Genomic DNA, 20,138 nt, shown 5'->3' on the forward strand with positions numbered 1-20,138 from the left:
TCAAAAAATACTTCAGTAAAAATAAAGATATTTACCTTCACATACCTAAAACCCAACTGAAGAAATGAAATAATCTAACATAGCCTATTTCATATTTAGCATTTGGACTTGATAGAGTTTAGTGTCATCAGCATAGCGGTAAACAGAGATGCAATATTGTGCGGGGTGATGCTAACCAGCTGCAAATAAACAAATTTTTCAAATTTTTTCTCACATTTTTTGACAAATTTAGAAGATGAACACAGCATAGTATTATATGCATAGCTGAGAATTTCCAATTTACTGGCGTGTAGCATTATTACTAGTAGTAGTTTTCGTTTTTGGTCTTTAGAACTCCAGAAAACCTGTTTAATTCTGATTCAGATTAATGATTTCACATAATTTCAAAAAATACTTTAGTAAAAATAATGATATTTTAACTTCACATGCCTAAAACCCAACTGAAGAAATGAATTATTATATTCAGTATTTGGACTTGAATTTTCATGCAACTTTCTACAAAAGGCAGTGAAAAGGTTTCTTTCAGGACAGAGAAGAAAAGAAAGTGCCCGTAAAATCACCCTTGCATTGACAACAAAGAATAGCAGAAAATCACTACACGTAAGGGGAAAAAATTGGGTCACCATAACTTTCATGTTGCAAAGTGTGTTTTCAGAATAATGAGAGCTGCAGAAAGTAAACACATGAATAGGCAGTTTGTGCTGAATTACATTTCCGGAAGAGCAGACAGAACAGTGGAGGAATCATATTAAATCACAGCAAAATGAGTCTTTGTGTCTTTGTGTGTCTGTTTGGCTGAGTATGACCTGCGTGGATCACACTATTAGGACCTTGCAGGTGTCTGGAAGAGGAAAATGATATTATCACACTGTCAGAGTGAATCATGAATTGTTTACTGAATGAGCAACACGCCAACAACACACTGAGCAATGCTGTACCTGGTGAGATGAAAATAGTGCCTTGCGTTGGCACCACAGCTCCGTGATGACACGCTGGAAATCCTGTTGGCTGCAAAAACCCTCTTCAGAGTGGTAAATTCATGCTGCTGCCGTCGCTCTGTCTCACTTACAGATTCTCCTGCTGTCATTGGCATTCTTTGCTAGCAAAATAACATTATACTTTTTGTTCTCTTTGTGCTGCAGACAAGAAAATGTGTTTCTCCCCTGGAAAAGGGAGGCATGATGGGCTTTGATTGTTGCTGCACATCTGGTGGAGGTGATACGGAAGCTGAATACTGACTGACTAAATGATGCAGCTTTCTTCTTTTTCTCTCAGTAAACACAATGCTGCCTTTGATGACTTTAATTGCAGCGAAATTGAAGGAGAGTGGGCAGGACAAAAATGGGTCAGCTGCAGGATTTTATGTTGACACAAACCAAATGAAAGCTAATGTCGCTCCTTGGCTGCAGGATGTGCAAATAGCAGCCACTGGTCACACTTTTGCTGTAATGGGATGATAAGTCAGTGTTGTATTGGCAGCTGCTTTTCCCAAATAGCCCAAATAATATAGTGCAAGTGTGAAAAAATGCAACCATGAGACCAAAACAAAGCAAAGTACAGTAACTTTGAAATCTGCAAGTCAACTGGTTGGTCGATATGCTTTTGTCCAGCCAAGTTCTCATTGGTTAGACAGTTGCTGATCTCACTTTTGTAAGGAAAAAAACACTACTTCAACAGTCATAGAGGGTTAATCTATTATTTTTCTCAGTGTGAGGAGCAAGCTACCTGTGAACACCCCTTTGAGCTGGCAACATATCAAAGACGGCACATTTTGTTCAGAAAGTCCAATGAAAACCTGGCAAACAGCAGTAGGTCTTCATATACCTAATGTTTTAGTGCATAAAAGAACCATATTTTCTAATGTTAGATAACTTATTTTTTTCATTTCTGAGCAATATCTGGCAAAAGACTTTCCTTCAGGATTTAAAAAAAAAAAATCTTATTTGATCTTTTGTTAGCTTAGTTTAGCTTAGCTTAGCTTAAAAGGTCCGAGATGCAGCTGGGAAAGAGAAAACCATAAAGGGCCTTAAAGGAACCTCTAAAATTTCAAAATCTATGCTAAAAAGTTAAGATATTGATGCAAAAATGTCCCACCCAGAACAATGCAGTGCGACGACAGTAAATGCCACATCTGTTTTCTTTCACACCGTTTGTGTACATTCTAGTTTCTGGTAGTTGGTCTCCGGCACTTTTATCGTAAAGTTGTGAAAGTCTGCAAGCTTTGATTAGTCAGTGATAAACACAGTCTATATATGTTGTGTCTTAGCAAAGACTAAAGCATAATTTTTGACTCTATAACGACCTAATCTGACACACTGACCGTGTTACCTATCAAGAGTATTGTGTAGTCTGAATCCAACATTAGCAACGACAAAAACAGAGCTAAAACAAGAGTAAACTCGAATTCACATCTTATGTGTCAGTAAATGAGCACATTTGCTAACAGCCATGTTAGTGTTAAAGGCAATAATACATCAAGGTTGTATTTGCAGCTTGTTTCCACTGAATCGCCAAAAACATCTGTTAATGCAGCAGTTAATAATGTTACTACACCTGTGTTTGACAGGTCCCACCTTGAGAAGAGGTGTAATGCGTAAACAAAAAAGTATTTCAGTGTGCAGTAAAGGAAGTGGCAGGCAGTGAGTCAAGTCTTTTATGTGCTGAACAACCAACAACACGCAGCAGCTTCCATTTTCAGACCAGCTGTGGCCAATATGTCATATTGAGCTCAAATCAGTCATCCTGGAGCTGCATTCATGTGTTTGGACGTGTCACCTGCCCACTGAGCCAGACCCCACTGCCTTTACTGTCCCCACTGTGTTTGGTAAAAGTCTCAGCTCCCCTCAGACACCATCCAGACAGTGATATTCATCAGTCACCTTGGTGACAGAAACCCGCAGCGTTTACTGTGATTTATGAGAGCAGGTTTATGTAACTCTGACTCACAGGCAGCAACACAGGAAGAGAAAACTACAGTTCATTGTCTTGTCATGTTTGCACTCAGTCGCTCTCCTGTCAGGCCACCTGCTAATGTCTGGCCTGGAGAGCATATTTGAGCTGAACTGCAGTTTTAATTGTGTCTCTTTCGCTTAATTGACCTTTTGCTAAACCCCTCCACTGAATCATGGGGGACATAATAAGAGTAATACTCATTATCGAAAGAGCCTGGAGGGCGATTTCTTTTATTTTAATCTTTCCAATACCAATAACTAAAGTCAAAATGTCTAAGAAATGAATTAAAGTGTCACTGACAGACAGTTTTTATGAGGCAGAAATAAAAATTACAGTATTTGCAGGAGTTTTACGGCTGTCACTCTGTGCTGATGATGGGGACAAGAAGGCTTATTGTACTTCAGATTAATCCCAAGTACCACTAGCTCCTCCGTAAAGCGCAGGATTGTTCATTTTGTCCTTAAACTTATGAAGCTGTTTCTGATTGAGTTCGGGGATGTTTTTGAGATGGAGATTTGAAAAGATATCCGAGGGCTTAAGGGGGTAACACTGGGGTTACTAGCTCTGCACTGCAATATACAATTCTGCTGTTTATTTCCATATCTTATACATAGATCCTCAACTGGTGAGGATGCTGGCTGTGTTGACTGTTAGATTTGTGTGCCGCTAAGGCAGCAGGAGTCTCTCAAATGCCAGAGATGACGCATGTAGCCATCATTTACATATTTAACACCCTTTTACCGGCTTATAATTTAGAATAACAACAAACATAATATTCTTTATTTATAGAGCATTTTTCAATCCATGTTACAAAGTGCTTCACAAGGACGCTGGAATTAACCAGACACGTCATTAAAAGACAGATAAAAACTGAATTTGGCATATAAAAACATTTTGAAAAGCAATCAGAGAGTTCAGATGAAATTAAAACTCAAGCAAAATCAGGAGAGGCTCTGTGATAACAGTATCTTTGAAGAAGTGACATAAAAGAGGTCATTGATTCAGCCGACCTAGTTTCTTCGGGCAGATTGTTCTGGAGACTCTTGGCTGCACACATTCTGACCCCTTTAGTTTTCAGTCCAGAAGAGGCCTCGCAAAGACCTTTGTCAAAGTGCAGAACGATACTAAGAGGTCAGAGATATAGTTGGGAGAGAGATACAACAAACGGCCTTAAAAGGCAGTAAAATTTTAAATTTGTTGTAAATTCTATTGAGCACTGATGTAAAGAGGCAAAAACTGGTGAGTTTTCTACATTCTAGAGTCTACCAGTCTACTTTTTTTTAGGTTCAGGCAGGTAAAAACGCTGTTGCAGAAATCCAGGTGTGATGAGATAGCATAGCAGTCTTTGTGTCTTCAGCAGTTAAGATTGATCATATTTTTGAAATAGTTGTAAGACGATAAAAATGCCCCCAGAGATCAGAGGAGGAGCATGAAGCTTTGTCTGCTCTGAGGCTGTGAGTTTATAAAAATTAGATTTTCACATTCTGGATAAAATCAGAGCAACAGACTTACTGTGTCATCACAAGTCTACCCATAAAACATTTTGAAAGCACATTTTCTTTGCTCTTTCCTCAAAAATCCTTTGTTGCTTCGATGGCCTTTCAACTTCTGTCCACGCTTTGTTCAGGTTGGCTCGCTAGACGCTAGCTCATCCCGATTCATCATTTTTGTGTGCAGTTAGAAAAGTACTGATGGGAACAAAACTGGTGAAGATTCATCAGTACCTCTAAAAAAAAAAAACTCCGGCTATACCTCGAGAGTTACCTTAAATTTGGCTTTATTGAAGGACAAGACAGAATTGTGTTATTTGGGGCTGGGGGTGCATCTTATAGGGGGGGCTCCAAGTCAAACAGGTTGGGAACCACTGACCTAGAATTTATCACAATAAATCTACTGTGGTTGTAATTTTAAACTGCAAATCTGGTGTGCAAGGATAGAATATTGGCAAGGATAGTAATACTAGCTAAGGATGGGGGTCAGTCTCAGTATTATGCACAAAGCTCCTTCTTACTAAACCCTACCACCTCTAGCTGTTTCATACTAAATCCTACAACCTCCAGCTCCTCCTCACTAAATCATAACTCAGTCATCCCATCTCTAGTTCCTTCTTGCTCTATGCTACCACCTCTAGCAGCTTTTTATTAAACCCTATCACCTGTTACTCCTCCTTTGTTACCTTTACCACTTGTACGTCCTTCTTACTGAATCTTACCACCCCCACGTCCTTTTTACTTAACCCTATGATCTGTAGCTGTTTCTTACTAAACCCTACCACCACTAGCTCCTTCTTTTTATAACCTATCAACTGCTCCTTTCTACTAGATTCGACTACCACAAATTTATTTGTACTAAATCCTACCATCTCTAGCATTTTCTTACTAATTCTTAAAACCCTGGGGCACCCAGATAGCTCAACTGGTTGAGCGGGTGAACCATGAACAGGGGTTAAAGTCCCTGATGCAGGCCTGGGTTCGATTCCAGCTCATGGCCCTTTGCTGCAGGTCCTACCCCCATTCTTCTCCCTACTTTCCTGTCTAATAAAGCCAACAGAAGTTGGCTTTATTTATTTTCTAATAAATATATAATAATTAATGATAAAAGTCCCAAAAAAATAACTTAAAGAAAATCTACTTCCGTCTTACTAAACCCTATGACTTCTATCTCCTTCTTTCTAAACCCTACCTCCTCCTATACCTTCTTCAAACTAAACTCTACCACCCCTAGCTCCTTTGTACCAGACTTTGCCACCACTAGATCCTTCACCCTGAAACCCTACAACCTCTTACACCTTCTTACTAAATCCTGCTGGCTGTAGCTTCTTTCTACTAAACACCATGATCTCCTTGTTACGAAACTGTACCACCTCTTAGTTCTTCTGACTAAACCCTACCAACTGTACTTCATTCTTTGTAATCTAACCACCTCTACTTCCTTTTTACTAAACTCTAGAATGTCTACCTTCTCATTACTAAACCTTACCACTTCTTGCTAAAACTTGACCTCTTAACTCCTAACTAATATCTCTACGTCCTTCCTACCAATTCTATAATCTCTTGCTCAGTCTTACTACATCCAACCACCTCTAGCTGCTTCTTTCTAAATCCTACCACTACTAACTTCTTTTGCACAACTGTAGCATCTGTACCTTCTTTTTACTTGCATTACATTTGGCATGTTTTTGTGTTTTTCATCTTAAAAGCTGACACATACATGCATATTCTCATTTTTTTCGTTTCTCTTACTTCCATGCATCCACCTCCTTTCCGATTCCGAATCTCCTCGGCTTCCACCTAACTTTACTTCACTCTCCAAAACCCATCCTTTCCTGCTTTCATGTCTGTCTCCACTCTCAGCATGTCCACGAAAACCTGTCGCTTTGAGTGACTAATGTCTGCTTCGAGCTGTTGTTGTAGTAGTTGCTGTCGTTGGTCTCGTTGATTGACACGTTGCCGCTGTTGTTGTTGTTGTGCTTCTCCTTGCAGACGGTCTGGTTTGATCTGCACCAGAGGCTAACAGACACAGATGGCACCACCAGCGCAGTAAGTAGACTAAACCCTAAACCAATAACCGTTGTACATGACACTGCAGCACACAGCCTCAGGTCCTGCACCACTTACTGCTGCCTCACAAAAGACAATAATCACCATTGCAAACCTTTGTGCCTCGAGACATGCCTCCGTGATGCAATTAACATAGCACAACACTTGTGCACGAGCAACACTGTCCAAAAATAATCCAAGTCTCAGCGGTAGCGACATGATCTTTTGAATTATTTCCCAGGAAATGTGTGTGTTTTGTTGTCTAGACCTGAATAATTTATAACATATTGTACAGTAGAATTAATAGCCTCACACTATCTTACAATATCTAACACCCACAGAGAAAATAACAGCAGTCTGAAACACATGCAGCCTCTTGAAGTTGTGTGTAATGATCGGTGGTTGATGCGAAAAATGCCGCAAGTACTGACTTCTTTTCAAGCCTGCTTCGGATTGAATCATATGTCAACAGTTTTTCAGCTACATGAGCTCAAATATTTGACACCATTTTCAGATATAATTCCAGCCAAGAGGCTTATCGCAAATATCATGCCTTCAGTGAAGTAATGATTAGACTACAAGAGGGCAGTAAATAGAGTCAAAAGCTATATACAGATGCCTTAAAAAAGCCAAAACTAATCTGTCTCTTTGGAAAATATGGATTTATTGTAGTTGTATGCACCTGTAAGACCTGTGTAATAAAAGGAAGTCACATGAGATAAGAAAAGCTTGCTGCAGTAAGAAGAGCTCGGGTGTGTCTGTTGTATATGTTGGTTTAGATCAGTGATTCTCGAATTTTTTCTGTCGGGCCCCCCTTCAGAGGACAAAAAACTTTCGTGCCCCCCCAATAACTTCGTGCGTGTATATATATATATATATATATATATATATATATATATATATATATATATATATATATATATATATATATATATATATATATAAATAAACTGTGAAAACATGAATATTCAGGGCTGTGTTATTTTATCTGATTCCATTTTGTTGTTTTTCACAGTAAAGATCAGGGGTTTCAAACTCATTTTAGTCCAGGGACCACATAAACCCAATCTGATCTCCAGTGGGCCCCACCAGTAAAATCACAGCATAATAACCTATAAATAACCACAAGTCCCCTTTGTTTTAGTTCCAAAAAAAGTACATTCTGAAAATGTTCACATTTAATGAACTATCTTTTTACAAAATATTATGAATCTGAAATTTCTTAAGGAAAACAAGTTCAGTTTCAACAGTAGCCTATTATGCCTCAGTTCATCATGTACACATGCATTGTAACTGCCAGATAACAGTTTATCTATAAAAACACAAAACATTCAGTCACAGGTATCTGGTACTGAACAATCTAGTATTTTACTTCATGATCAGAACAACTTGTCAAGTTCTAGAAATTATTTTAAATTTACAGTTTTACAAATTTACAATTTACAGTTAATGTTGTTGTGATTTTTATCATTTGTAAAGTCGTCCCGCGGGCCGAAATGGACCGTCTGGTGGGCCGGTTTTGGCCCACAGGCCGTATGTTTGACATTGCTGGTAAAAATAATCGGAGGAGATGAGCCGAGTACGTGACGTGATCAAGTACGCTGGTGTTCCGACTGCACATTAACGATGCCTTCTCCTGTTCTCAGGAGTCTGTACTTCGGAGTCTCAACGGCCAGTGCATATACCATAAATATATACAGAAGATCATTATTATTATTAATATATATATTTTTTTTATATCTATGGCATATACAGTCTATGGGCCAGCACAATTTCAGTATTGTTGTACGCCGCGAAAAACAGGCCGACGTTAAAACAATAGTTCAGCTAATTAGTTCCGCGTTGAAGGACCTTTTCCTCCCAGTCGCCCGCGCCCCCCTTGACATGCCTCTGTGCCCCCCCAGGGGGGCGCGCCCCACTATTTGAGAAACACTGGTTTAGATGGTGTAGTTCACGGCATTGATTCGTGCTTGTAACAGACTGAAGGATATCTCTGGCACCTGTATACAGTTACAGTAGACTTGCACCAGGCCAAGTGACAAATGAACCCTGGAAAAATCTATTCAGCGTGGTTTATTTATACATGAAGCACCAGCCAGTAACACTGAAACTCTGCTCAAAGACAAAAACCTCTGTAAACTTTCTTATCATTAGAATTATAAAGCTGTGTACGAAGAATTTTGATTTGTGAATCTCAATCATTGGGGAACACGCATGCATGAGTCCCTTGCCTCCTGCCTGGGTTAGCCATAAATGGAGACGTATGAATATTTCTGCCTGCTCCACCTCTCATTAGACAATAATGACAAGAAAAATGAAGTACATGTGTAATACCATCAGTTCTCCAGCACTGCCGTAACAGCTGTCATTATGAACAGCCATTACACTGGGCTCTGGCTATTCAGAGCCCATTAATTCATCTCATGAACTTGTGAATTGGAATAATCATCAATAAACACTGAATATAATTAGCATTTAGTTGCGTTTTTGTAGACTTACGCTCTAGTAACATGCTACTCCTATTATCGGCGATCCTGTGGAAGTCATCTGTATACTCGATCGCTTGCGTATCTGACATATCTTGAACTTTTACAGTAGAAATACCAATGCAGACTTGCCACATGTAACCAAACACAGAGATCCTGTAATAGTTCTTATGCTGTGCCGATTGCCCCTTTTTGCACGTTCTTTTGTTTTCTTTCCACTTTTCTTCTGCCTCTTTCCAGCTTGAGAATTATGGCGGGTGCACTGGCAATTAGAAATGGCCGTTTGCAGAATTTTTGGTGCAAAACTAAGGAGGTGTGTCACTACATAAAGTGCAAAATCATTACGAATGATTAGATGGATGACATGTATGGCAGAGAGCAGGAAGGAACACCGTGCTGTCTTTCAACACACTCACCAGTGATCGTGTGGCAGCCTATTAATATATCCACAGATAATGTCGGTAAATGTGAGTAAAACACAGGCTTTGCTAATCCCATCAGAATGCGCACATTAAACACAGATGTGGAGGCATGATTTCTAAATCTCATGGGGTCTCCAGGTAATATTGGTCCTGTGTGAATAGGAATTTATAGACACTGAAGCAGACTTTATAAAGTGTTTCTCAACTGAGGATGAAATAGAAAAGAAACACTGAAAATAAATGAAAATAAATAAGACACAGTAATATTATCAGCCTCAAAAATAATTCCAAATGATTAAAATATACATTATTAAGACAAGATTAATAGTCTGTACCATGCTGATGCCCCAGAGGGGCTGGATTTAAGCACAGTGATTTTTGATAATTCTTTGCAACAATATGCTGACATGTGCAGAACGACAACGCTAACATGTTAATGTTTAGCAGATATTAAGCCCTATAGCCCACAATTGATCGCTTGTTAGTCTGACTTACCAAATGAAGATTATGGGTATGAGATTGCCATTTTGCACACAGATAATGTGGCTTTCTCCTCCTCTTTCACTACCCGGGTGGGCTCAGGGAAGGAAGATCTGCCTCGACTGGTTTGGGTGAGGGTGGATGGGACAGAACAGATCAGCAGATGGAAAACAGACAGTGTTTCAGAGAGCAATAAACAGTTTGGAAGTCATCGAGGCTAAAAACTGTAGATCAGAAATGTGCAGCCACAGAGCCATAGATACCTGTAGAGAAGATGAAAACACATACAAAAACTATGAAAGAGAGAAGACACAAAGTTAGCGACATGCAATGGTGGCAGCCTTAAAGATTTGGAGTCTGCTTGGTTCTTTCACGAAGTTAGCCATTTTAGCAGCAATTTTGCATCCCTGCATGCAAATGTTCTACCAAAAAAATTCCATATCTCTGTTTGCCGGGGCATCATTGCTGCATCCTGGGCTGAGCTCTGCCCACGACAGTTGTGATTGGTTTAAAGAAAAACAAGTCAAAGCGTTTTTCCCCACTATAGCAGAATAATTAGTTTTGCAGTAAAACTGGCTAGCTTACACTTTAGCAGTGACAATTCAGCTGTGTTTGATTTGTATCACTTCACACATAATATCATTTATAGATCAAAGCTGTTACTTTTTGAGAAATTTGATAAGATGTGAGTTGTGAATGCAGGTGTACAATTCACATTTGTTTGAGACAAGAATGAGAAGCCTGTCTTCTACTTAGCTGTAGTTCAAGTGGGATGAACCAAAGCTGACGATGTTGTTTCCTTGTGGTAAACATTTGTGAAACATAGTCATGGCACATACATCAATCACTGGCATAATTTGCTCCCATTGGTAGTCGCCTCAAAGCTGAGATCAGTTTAACTTGAGAATTTGCCCTCTTTGTGTCCCAAATGGTTTTTTTAGACTCTCATCACTACATGTTGGCAAATTCCATTAATGTTCCATAGTGTCTGGTTGCCACATCGCTGCTGCTCTCTTACTTAATCTTTACCACGTTCATCGTCTTGGTTGAATATGCTACCATGCTAATATTTAGTAATTAGCTCTAGTCTTGAAGATATGCAGTTATAAACCAAACTACTGTACACATTAATATTTTCACCTGCTTATGGATTTTGATTAAGAGTCACTGCCATTTATATTTAGGACAAACATAGTATATGTCCACCTTAGAGTGACACTAGAGGAAGTCTGAGGGCAGATATCTCACACAAAATTTCATTGCAGTTCATACAATACTGGGATTCAGGTGTAAAGACATTGTCCGTCTGGACCAGAGAAACCCATAGAGTCTTGGAAAAATTAGAGGTCAACAAGTCCTCACCTCTTCTACGTGTGACCAGACTGAAAAAGATGCAAAACAATTTGTAGTTTCTTGTAGTTTTGTTGGCTTCTGCAATTGTTTTCTGCTTCTTTGCACCTCTTTGTAGTCATTTTGCTTCTATTTTTTTCATGTTGCACCGTTTTGTTGTCGCTTTGTAGCTTGTCGGAGATGTTTTGTGCTTCTTTGTTGTCATTGTGTGACTCTTTGTCAATGTTTTGGCCAGGCTGGAGTTGGCTCATGTTGAATTATAGACTGTGTGTGGTGTCTTTAGTATTTTTGGGACATTTTGCAGGTAGCAGGTAGGAGTTGAGTTGCTAGAGAAAAACATGTGTTATCTGGTCTAAAGTACATATAGATACATATTTTATCACCACATAGTCTTTCATAAATGCCGTGGTGTGTTTCTGTGAAATGCCGTACAGTATGTATGTTTTTTTTTGTACACACTGTGGATGTTACATCTAGTCTAAGATCTGTAGTTCAGGAAGGTAAACACCAGATCTTCTCTCTGCAGAAAAACAGTGTGATAATCACCTATTACACTTTTGCCCACAGCAGTCGGGCCACTTATGGCTCCCCATTAGCTGCTGGGAAGCTGTGAGAGCCCTAATGAAATTGTCCTGTTGTCATGGCCACAGACACAAAAAGGTTATTAGAGACTCCTCACATTCACCGAGGGAGAGAAGTTTCAAGTTCTGATTCGTCTTCAAAACGCATCTCCAGGAAATGCTGCTAAAACACTCGACAAAGTGCAATTATATGAAGACAAGAGGACAAGGAACAGACCAAAAGTAAGAGAATATAATTGAGGAACCAGTGAGAATATTATGTTTTAAACAAGAAAAAGGAAAAAAAAACATCCCCCTAAAACACTTCGAGGCAATTAGAGGAGTAGCTATCGGCAATTACCTCGCTTTCCAGGGTCCATTTGGTTATTGGGAGGTCTGTTTTACAAAACAAAGTAAATAGTATCTGGTGGGGACATTTATGCCTGTGAGGTAATTGTATTTGTGCATTCACACAGACTGGGAAAACACTTCGCTACAGTTCCCATGGTAATGCAGCACCAGCTTCATCTCACTACCTCAGAGCTTCGAAAATGTGTAAAAGTGTAGTGTTGATGCACAAAACCGGTCCGTGCAATTAAATGTGGAAACTCGCAACATTTTAAAGCGCTAATACTGTAGGTTTGTGTTTTTAAGCATATGTTGCATTTGTTTTCACACAAAACACAGTGCAGCTTGTGTAACTTTTTATTAGGGCTGATGTTCCATTGATTTCAAATCAAAATCTTGACTTGAAACAATGCAATTAGGAATTTGTGAAGACTATAGTTAAGGGTATAGAACACACAGTGGGTCTGATCCAGGATTTAAACTGCTGCATTAGTGGTTTTACAAATTATAAACTTGTGTATTAGTAGTGTTGATGGTGTCTCGTGTTTGTGCTCAAGTCAGATTACATCATGGTGATGTAATAAGTTGCGAAAAGACAAGATAAGATGAGGTAATGATAAGTCTTTATTAACCCCACAATGGGGAAATTTGTAGTCTCAGCAGTAAACAGTGCTATTGTTTAAGGAATATCAGTTCAAAAATAAAAAATAAACCAAAATGTACAGAAGTACTAGTTCTAATTACAGTATTGCACGTATCAGTGGTATTGCAGTGATTCTTTTTACAATTACAAATACTGAGAGAAGTATCAGTATTGCACAGTTTTTTATCTATATTGCACAGGTTTGTCCATAAGTAGAAAAACAGCATATATTTTAACAAGAAAAGCACAGCACTCCGCCAAGGCTGCTCAGTCGTCATATCAATTCCGACGGCTGAAATCTTGAAAAAATTTGTGGCAGAAATCATGGCACTATAGAATGTGGCCATTTAATATAGATGAACCCACAAACAAAATGGCCTTGTGCTGGGCACATGCGTGTGTTCTGCATGTGTATGTTATGGACGGATATTGAATCGCATGACCTAAATGTGTAGCGGGCGGCAGGAAGTGATGGGACTTAGAAACACACCCACAATTTAATCAATTGTTCCTTGTATCATTTCCGACAGATAAGTCCCAATAAGTCTGCAACGGTAGATTTGTAGTAGGATCACAATCATGTGATCATCAGCAGGCAGCTGACATAGTGTTCACTTGTTGTCATAGTTACAGTGACGCTGTGCCGCTATCTCGCAATGATACAGAAATCTTCAACAAATCCGTGGATCCAGACTATAAGCTGCATCACTGCCAGAATGTAATCACTTGGTCCTTGTGTCATTTCTGACTTTCCCTAAATATTTCATCCAAATCCGTTAATCCATTTTTGAGTAATGTTGTGAACAGACAGGCAGACAGACGGACAGACAAACGTACACTGATCATCACATAACTCTGCCATTCCTTGGCGGAGTAATAAATGCAGGAAAAGAGATGTTGCACTGGGTTTTTAAATGCACATATTTCGCTGTTCCACCTTAAAACCTTCTCCGTTCCACAATAGCATGCAGACTTTTGGTTTTTAAAGTAGTTTAGATCCATCCAGAGTTGTATTTTCCTCTCAGGCAGTGACCCTCTGCAGGTTACCTGCATAGAGGAATTCACTAAACTATACTTAGATACGCTTTCATCCACAACCTTTTCACACTCGCACTTTAGCTTGTGCTTAATACAGACACTGACCTCTTTACAGTTACAGCAAAGCCTTTCCTCAGATGTTGAGATTAACTCTTGAAGTCAAATGTTTTAAAGATGCTTTTGACTCCATCGAAAGTGAAACTTTATATGTATATATATATATATATATATATATATATATATATATATATATATATATATATATACATATATATATAAAATCCTTTTGGCAAATTCTGTCAGGTTCGAGGTTAGATTCACAGTACGTACTGTACATGCAGCCATAAGTAGATGGTTCTGCCCACAGAGCAGAACAAGAGAGTTTAAAGGGTCACAGTTCAAACTTCAGTGGTGGGTGTTCTGTTGTTTTCTTTTGTCCTCTTCAGTCTACAAGAACTTTCAACATCAAACATCCACTTTTAGCTTCGTAGGAACCAAATAACATGGACCGAAACTTTACTGAATCACACAGCTTTTGTTCTTCAAATAACAGAAAGTACAAAAGATAAATCTGATATGTGAAGGGTCTGCAGAACAGAGTCTGTAAAACCTCAAAAATCCATTTTACTCCACCTCCTAAAGGTGCCTCCTACAGGTGATCCTACCAATTATTTGAACAGTAACACTCTGGGCTATTAAACTGGTCTAATACTAAATAGAGACTTTATCAGAGCTGAGAATTCAGAACCAAGTCGATACCAAAATTCTGAAAAGGCGATTATATTTTTGTTTCATGCTACCAAAGGTACTGAAAGTACTGCAGCTGATTTCAACAGGTTTGCTGTGACTTGTGGGAAAAAGACAAACACAACACTTCAAATGTCATTTATGGGGATATTTAGTGTTTGAGCTTATGGTCAGGGAGAAGTTACAGCCACCCAAAGTTAGAACAATGTTGTGTCATCCTTAATATTGAAATATAATACATTACTACAGACGTGGTGAGAAAAATACTTATCTGCTGGAGTTACTTGACCGTATCATGCAGTTTTGAACAGTAATATACTTCTAACCTTGGAAGATAATACATTTCCTCACTCAGGCTTTTGAGAATCTACAGGTCAAAATGATCTTTTCTTCCCTACTGCTCTGTGCATAATATGACTACATCTACGATTTCTCTCTGAATGTAAGTAATATGCTTTATTCAATACCTATCAGTTGAACCAATTTATTCATACTATCACTTCACATAAAAAGGTGAAGACCTGATAATATGAAACTGACAAACCCAACGGATCTAAAGATTCTTTTGGATTCCATCTGAGCAACACTCTGCAATAATTGGAAGAAAAACTCCTTTTTACTATCTAGAAACCTCAGGCGGAACCAGGTTCAGGGAAGGCAGACATCTTCCTTGACTGGTGAGGGTGAGGGTGAAGGGAATAGAACAGAATAGCAGATAGAAAACGAACAGTCCATCAGAGATCAATAAACACTGTGGAGTGTTTATTGAAGCGCTGCAGATCCAGAGATACCCGTAGAGAGAACAAATCACTACAAACTACAACTATAAGAGAAAGAAGATGCAAAGTTAGTGACATGCTAGGCACCAGCAGTCCAAACCTATAGCAGCATAACTAAGGGATGGTCCAGTGTCACCTGTGCAGCTCCAACTATATGAACTTTATCAAAGAAGAAAGTTTGAAGCCTAATCTTAACAGTAGAGATGGTTTCTTCCTCCTGAACCCAAACCTAGAGCTGATTCCACAACAGAGGAGTGCGATAAGTGAAGGATCTGCCTCCCATTCAACTCTAGAAACCAAAAGTGAACCTGCAATCTGAGAACAAAATGTTCAATTGCTATAATATGGTACAAGAATGTCTATAAGATTAGATGGCGCTTGGTCATTAAGAGTTTTGTATGCGCAAAGAAACGATTTTAAACCATTCTGGAGTCCATAAAGGGAACTAATGTGGGAAATATATGATCTTTCGTACGGAGCTTTGGCTGCATCATTTTGAATCAGCCGGAAATTATTGGAACCAAGTCCAGCCTAGAAATCACAGATGCATGAACTGTTTTTTTCCGTCATCAGTCTGAAACAGGATGTTCCTGATTCTCAGACCAACACAATTTCCGTCGTCATGGGATTCAATCAGAAAGCAAAGAAAAGAAATAACAAAAATAATGTAGTGATGCTGGAAGTAGAATTATACTTCAGTGGCCCTGAAAATGTAATGTCTGTTACTCATTTTTACCTTGAAATCACTTTTAAAAATCATAGCAGCCTCCACAATTTACAAAAAATATCTGACTAATCCACAGAACAACTATCTCTCCTGTTGTGTTCATTCATTACCTTCTCTCTTTTCCTTGCAAAATATGTGATATTCTCTTCTGCTGCAGCCTTCAGTTATAAATCAGCAGCAATCTGCATCTGCTTTTCAGAAAGTATCTCCACAGAAACCTCATAAATCGCCCGCACCTTTTAGGAAACTCTCCATTAACCAGATGTGTTATTATTTCCTCCAGTTATTTGCGTCCTCTGTTCAACACTGATTACACACAAACTGTGGGTGCGGGCCGGCGAATGATGAATAAATCAGCAGAAAGCTTCTGAGAGCATAAGAATAAATCTGGCCTTTCGCTCCCAGGCTTGCAGAGAGACACAGAACATGTAATAAAAGTGAGATCTCCCCTTTATTTTCCTGCCATCCCTCTTCACCTCCCCTTTTTACCCCTTCATCTCACCCTCCTACCCCACAGCCGAGTGTACGCCACCTCTGGATGACCTGTTGTCTTCGCTAACAGCCCGTTCTCGCCTCTGAACACATTCCTTTCCAACAAGGTCACGCTCTGCTTCAACCTTTACATAATTCCGGCCCTCCTCGTCCTCCTATCCGGTCGCCTCTGACCTTCCACACTTCACCAGGAGAAAGACGTGATTACCCATCATCTCCTCTCCCCTTTCAGTCTGTCAAACCAATCATCCCTCCCCTCTGCATGACAACGCCACACAGGAAATCATATACCACACGAGATGCTGGATTAGCATGTGCATTTTACCTGTAGTGGACACTTGTGATTATTCCTGTCATGTGAAGTAGGAAAATCAATCACATCCACTGTATGTTTCCAGTCCTTTGATCCCCGAGAGGCACATCAGGAGAAGTAATAAAAACCAGGAGAAGCTGGAGCTGATAGAAAACAACAAGAAGAAAGGGGAAAATGTAAAGAGGTGCGTGGGATGGATGGGCAGATTATCGGGTAATGAAAGAAAGATAATAAAAAAAGCAGGATGGAGAAAGTAGAAAAGGCCACAGGGACACAAGTGTGCTTCTGTTTTTTAAAAAGGGATGTTTTTAATAGAGCCTGGAGCGACTTTTAAATCTTACCAGTGTGGATTTGTTGTTTTTCCTCCTTTTTTTTTATCATTGCATGCAATATCTTTGCACAGTTCTGTTTATCTAAATGAAACACATAATTAACCAGAAGGCACTGAGCACAAACCGACGCCAACACTCTGATCCCCCCCCCCCCCTCTTGGAAAGCGGCAGCCGCTAAATTATCTGTCCTCAAGGTTTGATTTTCCAGGAAATGCATCATATAAATGCAGCTGACCTGGATATTACACACACTGTTTTTTTTAACCTTTTCACCTGAGTTAGATGATTGCTAAAAGGAAAACATTTCACATTAAGCATAAATTAATGGCAATTCATCCATAACATCTCAACTCTTATTGAGGTTTTTCACTCAAAATCTCAAATGAGAACCTGACTCTAAGTCAACACAAGGGTTAACCTTGTGTTGACTTAGAGTCAAAAATGACCCGGCCACTATGTTTAACAGCAGAGAAAAACCCCTAAATAACCTTTTTTTAACTTGAAATTCGAAGGCTTTTCCTAAAATGATCCCAACAACACAAAAAGTGAAACATCGTCTTTCTTTATATTTTCATCAAATCTGTACACCACCAGGGTACAAAGATTGTCTTAGCGTCATTTTTGACAGTTAAAAATCACAGTCACAATGGACTAAAAGACACACACACAATGAGAAAATAAGATTATGTGTGATACCGATTTATCTCAGAAAAATGCCAGCTTTCATCTGCACTGTTGTTTCCCTTCAAAAATGCATTTAAAGCAGCTTTCTGCACATTTCTGGTCCTCAACAGCTATGACAGATAGATGTAGTGTAAGTTAATGAAAAAAATAAGTTAATTCCGCTAAATTCCTGCATGATATTTGACAGTGTTTATCTTCTGGGCACTATGAATTTCCAGGTAGTGTTACAAATGTTGCAGGAATACTGGGAGCAGAGTATCACCGTGCAAGGAGGCTAGCTCAACAGCTTTGACAGATACATTTTGTGTCAAAAAATGTGTTTATTCCACTAAATTCTTGGGTGATATTTGACGGTGTTCATCTTCTGGGCAATATGAATTTCTGACCAAGCTAATTTATCCTGGAGTTCTTAAAAAAGTGGAGAAAAAACAGTGTTATAGTGCTTGACACATCTATCACATTTCAGCCATTTTTTCTGCCAAATTTTCTGCAGTCCCTAAAGATATTTTGCAATCCCTCCAAGCTAAGATATATGATCCTAACTACTTTGTGGATTAATAAACAGAACAGCCCAATTAAGATAAAAGCAGATTAATGAAAGGAATGTGTGGGAAACAAGCTGGCATTTAAAAACAAGTGCGAGGGCTGGAAAAAGTGAGTGGAGGGAGAAAGTTGAAGCTGAAATAAAGGCATCAGCAAAGAAAAGATGCCAGCTGAGACTAACAGAGAGGAATAAATGGCTTAAATATATAATGTACACTGCAGTAAGATGTAGATAAACGGAACAGACAGTCAGGAGGTTACAGGAGACAGTAAAGTTCACAGAGGGACATTCAGGACGCTTTGAAGACCATCATGAAAAATAAATCAGGAGGTTATAAATATGGATATTAGCATACGAACGGGTCACGCACTCCACCGCGGCTCTCGCTCAGATGGACTCTGAGAATTATGGGTAATTCAAACGCCATCAGTGCTGACTCAGGTTCAGAGTGAAGTGGGTCCCATCTCACAGCTAATGCGTGTCAACTGCAAATAATGGTGCGTTGTTACTCCAACTGTGCAGTTTATTCAGCAGAGGGCATCATTCTATAGTGGTGTCAGACTGTAATATAATGGGCATTGTATGCAGACTCTCTATATTTTGTCATAAATGCACCGCTGTAGAAGAAAATGTAGTTTTACTCAATTATCCGCCACCACAGGCTCATATTACTGCATTGGCGTTTCACTAGTGCTTTAAAAAGATGCACTTTTTTCAACTGCTGCGTCAACTCTTAAGGGATTGTTTTGGAAATATGCATACTCCCTTTCTTGTAGAGCTGCGTAAGATTAACGGCATCCAAAACACCAAACTGTGACCAGCTATCTGTTAGCTTAGCATAAAGACTGAAAACAGGGAAAGTGTTTGGTGCCAGTTGAACTAATAGAAACGTACACATAGCAACACCTCTAAGCTCACTTATTATGACATTAGAATCTGCACATAACTTCTTTCTGAATGCACTGGGAGCAGAGTGTCACTGCATAAGGAGGCTACCTCAACAGCTATGACAGATATGTTTAAATTGTACACAGTTTTTGATTTTTACAGCCACAATCTCTTTTTCAATCCATGCAAAATTGCAAATAAGTCCTTTGCAGAGCTAAACTGGCTCTAACTTGACCTTTAGTGTGCAGACATGACGTTGGTGACTCTACGAGAAAGTGAATAAGCATATTTTCCTAAATGTCAGACTATTTGTCAGCCTCGTGTCACCGAATGTGTTTTAGCCTTGTTACTTTTTGTGACCTTTCGTCCTCAACAAAAGACTATTTTACCTTTTTTTTCACTTCTATTTAGGGTTGTACACTAATCTTAATTGCAGTTCTATGTAGAAGTAAAAGGTTGTGAAAGTCTTACACATGACTTCCTGAAGCCTGCAGATGTGCTCCAGTGAAGCAGTTGATGCTGCTTTTGCACGAAAGGTGTTCATATAAAGAGGGTTCCTCGTATTCGTTTTCTTCATTCACATCCGTCATCCAGCGTCTGGTTGCCGCTATTCTCCTCTCATGAAGCAACACATGACAGTTCAGTTACTTTTAACTGTTAAATTCAGCTCTAAATGAGCTCTTTCCTTCAGCTTTCAGTGCACCGAGCTCACAAAGATTTCTCCAATAATATCAGAGCGGCTCTCTTGGGGACGTTTTGACAAATACAAGGTATAATATCGCATCGCATAAAGAGCACCAGCTGCCATAAAGGC

The 20,138-nt window shown here is 39.2% G+C and overlaps 1 protein-coding gene across 2 annotated transcripts in view; it reads left to right on the forward strand.

The window, feature by feature from the left end:
* The window catches only part of necab2 (N-terminal EF-hand calcium binding protein 2), a 233,004-nt gene that overhangs the window by 163,964 nt on the left and 48,902 nt on the right, over positions 1-20,138 (forward strand). Inside the window, exon 9 of one of the 2 annotated variants that reach the window (XM_055008046.1) lies at positions 6,435-6,491. The exons of the other annotated variant lie outside the window; for it this stretch is intronic. Coding sequence (XP_054864021.1) covers positions 6,435-6,491 — 57 coding nt within the window. The remainder of the gene's footprint in view (positions 1-6,434; positions 6,492-20,138) is intronic. 2 annotated transcript variants of the gene reach the window in all.

The sequence above is a fragment of the Amphiprion ocellaris genome, chromosome 3 (genome assembly GCF_022539595.1).
Source record: "Amphiprion ocellaris isolate individual 3 ecotype Okinawa chromosome 3, ASM2253959v1, whole genome shotgun sequence".
NCBI classification, from domain to species: Eukaryota; Metazoa; Chordata; class Actinopteri; family Pomacentridae; genus Amphiprion; species Amphiprion ocellaris.